The sequence below is a fragment of the Corvus brachyrhynchos genome, unplaced genomic scaffold (genome assembly GCF_000691975.1).
Source record: "Corvus brachyrhynchos isolate BGI_N302 unplaced genomic scaffold, ASM69197v1 scaffold122, whole genome shotgun sequence".
Lineage (NCBI taxonomy): Eukaryota > Metazoa > Chordata > Aves > Passeriformes > Corvidae > Corvus > Corvus brachyrhynchos.
Genome location: NW_008236778.1, coordinates 880,561 through 882,719, shown reverse-complemented (window position 1 = coordinate 882,719; position 2,159 = coordinate 880,561). Strand labels below are relative to the sequence as shown.

Genomic DNA, 2,159 nt, shown 5'->3' with positions numbered 1-2,159 from the left:
CAGGATGCAGAATGAAATAATCAAATTATGGAATCACAGACTGTTCTGGGTGGGAAGGGATCTTAAAGCCCATCTCGTCCCACCCTTCTGCCATAGCAGGGACACCTTCCACTATCCCAGGTTGCTCCAAGCCTTGTCCAACCTGGCCTTGAACGCTTCCAGGGGTGGGGCAGCCACAGCTTCTCTGGGCAACCTGTGCCAGGGCATCCTCCCCATCCTCACAGCCAAGAAGGTTGGTTTTGATGTTGGCTACAAGGTGCCAAAATCCCCAGCCCCTGTGACTTTAGAGTTGGGGCTGTGTCCATTCCAAGAAAAAGGAGTGTCCCAAGCCCTGCTGGGGTCTCCACCCATGAACCCTCCCCTCAGAGGACACTCTGGAGCCCAAACCTCCCATCCGCTCCTTTGCCCACTCCCCCAAGGCATCACCTACCGCTCTGGAGCCCTTGGATGGAGGGTTTGGTGGTTTTGATGCCCTGAGGAATGCAGTGTGAGACCCACAGGCCTGGGCTCGCTGGGGAAGCCAAGCTCTGGTTGCGTGTGGTACTTACGGAGCCGGGGGCCAGCATGGGGTGGCTTGGCTGGGTGCAGGGGGCTGGTGGTTCTCTTACTGAGAGACAAGTGAACCTCATGTGGGGGTTCTGGACAGCATCTCTGACAAACTCTCCCCATCACATCGTGATTGAACCCTCCCTAGGATCTAGCTGGAATGACCCCAAACGTGCTACCCAGAATTATGTATCTTTAAAAATCTCTGCATTTTCACCATTAAACAGGAGAAGTCACTTGTGCTGAAGAGGTATTTGGGTGCCAGGGGCTGTACTGACGTGCCTTCCCCTTGCTCACCCACCTGTTAACCTTGGGCTCACTGTGATACCCTGGAGCTGAGCTGGGACCATCATCATCCTCCCCAGAGGTGCCCAGGAGGCCATGTGGGTTGCAGGGCTCCAGTGCGAGACCACCAGTTGGGGCCACTCCCGTGCCTCCAGGAAGGAAGGATAAAAAGGCAAGAACACAGTATCAGACTGTGCCAAAGCCTCAGCTCTGTCAGGAATTGCCTGGATGGCTCAACCCCACGTTTAGTTTGCACCCTCTCACCTGAATGCCTGGGACATGCTCCTGGCATACACATGAGCAGCTCATCCGCAGCCTGGGCTTTCCCCCTGAAGGACATGGAGTGAAGGAAGGAAGGCTTGTCTCCTGCATGATGCTGGAAACTCATTCCAGAGGAAGGAGAGAGACAAGGGCAGCTTTCCTACTCACACCTCGCTCCCCTGGAGCCATGTCCTGCTGGCACGGGGCAGTGTGGAGCAAAACTGCAGCTGGCTGGGCTCCTGATGGGATTAACACGTGTGTCCCTCTGCCCAGCAAACTCAGGCACCTCTTGCCACAACCCCTGTTGGGGTCCCAGTTCCCAGCCCCCGAGTGTCCGATGCCTTGGGTGATGCTCACCAGGGCTGGGGTGGGTGCCCAGCCCCCCTGGTAAGAGAGGTGGCTAAGGCGGAGTCGGCGCTGGATGGCATCCGTGAGCTTGTGCACGACCCGTTTGTGGGCAGCTCTGGGGCTGTCCTGTGGTGGAGAGAGCCCACACGTACGATGGGCTGAGTGGGTGTGCCCCAGGGCTGAGGCCAGTGCCCCATGATGCACAGGAGGGTCTGGCCCTGGGGGTGCCTCATCATGCCTTACCTGACAGTGGGAAAGCAAAATCAGGGCCTCCTGATAGTGCCCGATGGCTTTCTGGGGGTCTCCCAGATGGAAGCACGCTGAGCCCAGCCCCTCGCACGCTTGCCACTGCCCCTGCAAGTCCCCTGGGAGGCAAAGGGCTGCATCGGTCCCAGCGCGGCTCAGCCGAGATCCCCGGCAGGCAGCATCACCCAGCTTGAGTCCACTTGGCACCCGGATGCTGCAGACTCCCCCCAGGGGGGTGCCTGTGCCTCCCCTCACCCGAGTCCCGGAAGGCTTGCAGGGCGTGCAGGTAGTTCTCGGCGGCAGCTCCGTGGTTCCCGAGCTGGCTGCAGGCATACGCCAGGTTCCCAAAGCACTGCCCCTGAGCCCTCCGGTTCCCCAGAGCACCTGGAGTTGCGAACACAGGGCCCCACCCCGAGCCGGCACGTCCGGCAAAGCCAAGAGCCAGAGATACCGGTGTGACCACCTACCGTGTA

General features: G+C 59.5%; 2 protein-coding genes across 2 annotated transcripts in view; both read right to left on the bottom strand.

The window, feature by feature from the left end:
* The window catches only part of NAXE (NAD(P)HX epimerase), a 4,991-nt gene extending 4,568 nt beyond the window's left edge, over positions 1–423 (bottom strand). The window contains exon 1 of the mRNA XM_017727860.1: positions 388–423. Coding sequence (XP_017583349.1) covers positions 388–423 — 36 coding nt within the window. The remainder of the gene's footprint in view (positions 1–387) is intronic.
* The window catches only part of TTC24 (tetratricopeptide repeat domain 24), a gene marked incomplete at its 5' end in the record, with an annotated part of 2,983 nt that continues 903 nt past the window's right edge, over positions 80–2,159 (bottom strand). The window contains 7 exons of the mRNA XM_017727859.1: positions 80–607; positions 848–980; positions 1,096–1,160; positions 1,261–1,331; positions 1,450–1,566; positions 1,684–1,805; positions 1,942–2,149. Coding sequence (XP_017583348.1) covers positions 427–607; positions 848–980; positions 1,096–1,160; positions 1,261–1,331; positions 1,450–1,566; positions 1,684–1,805; positions 1,942–2,149 — 897 coding nt within the window. The remainder of the gene's footprint in view (positions 608–847; positions 981–1,095; positions 1,161–1,260; positions 1,332–1,449; positions 1,567–1,683; positions 1,806–1,941; positions 2,150–2,159) is intronic.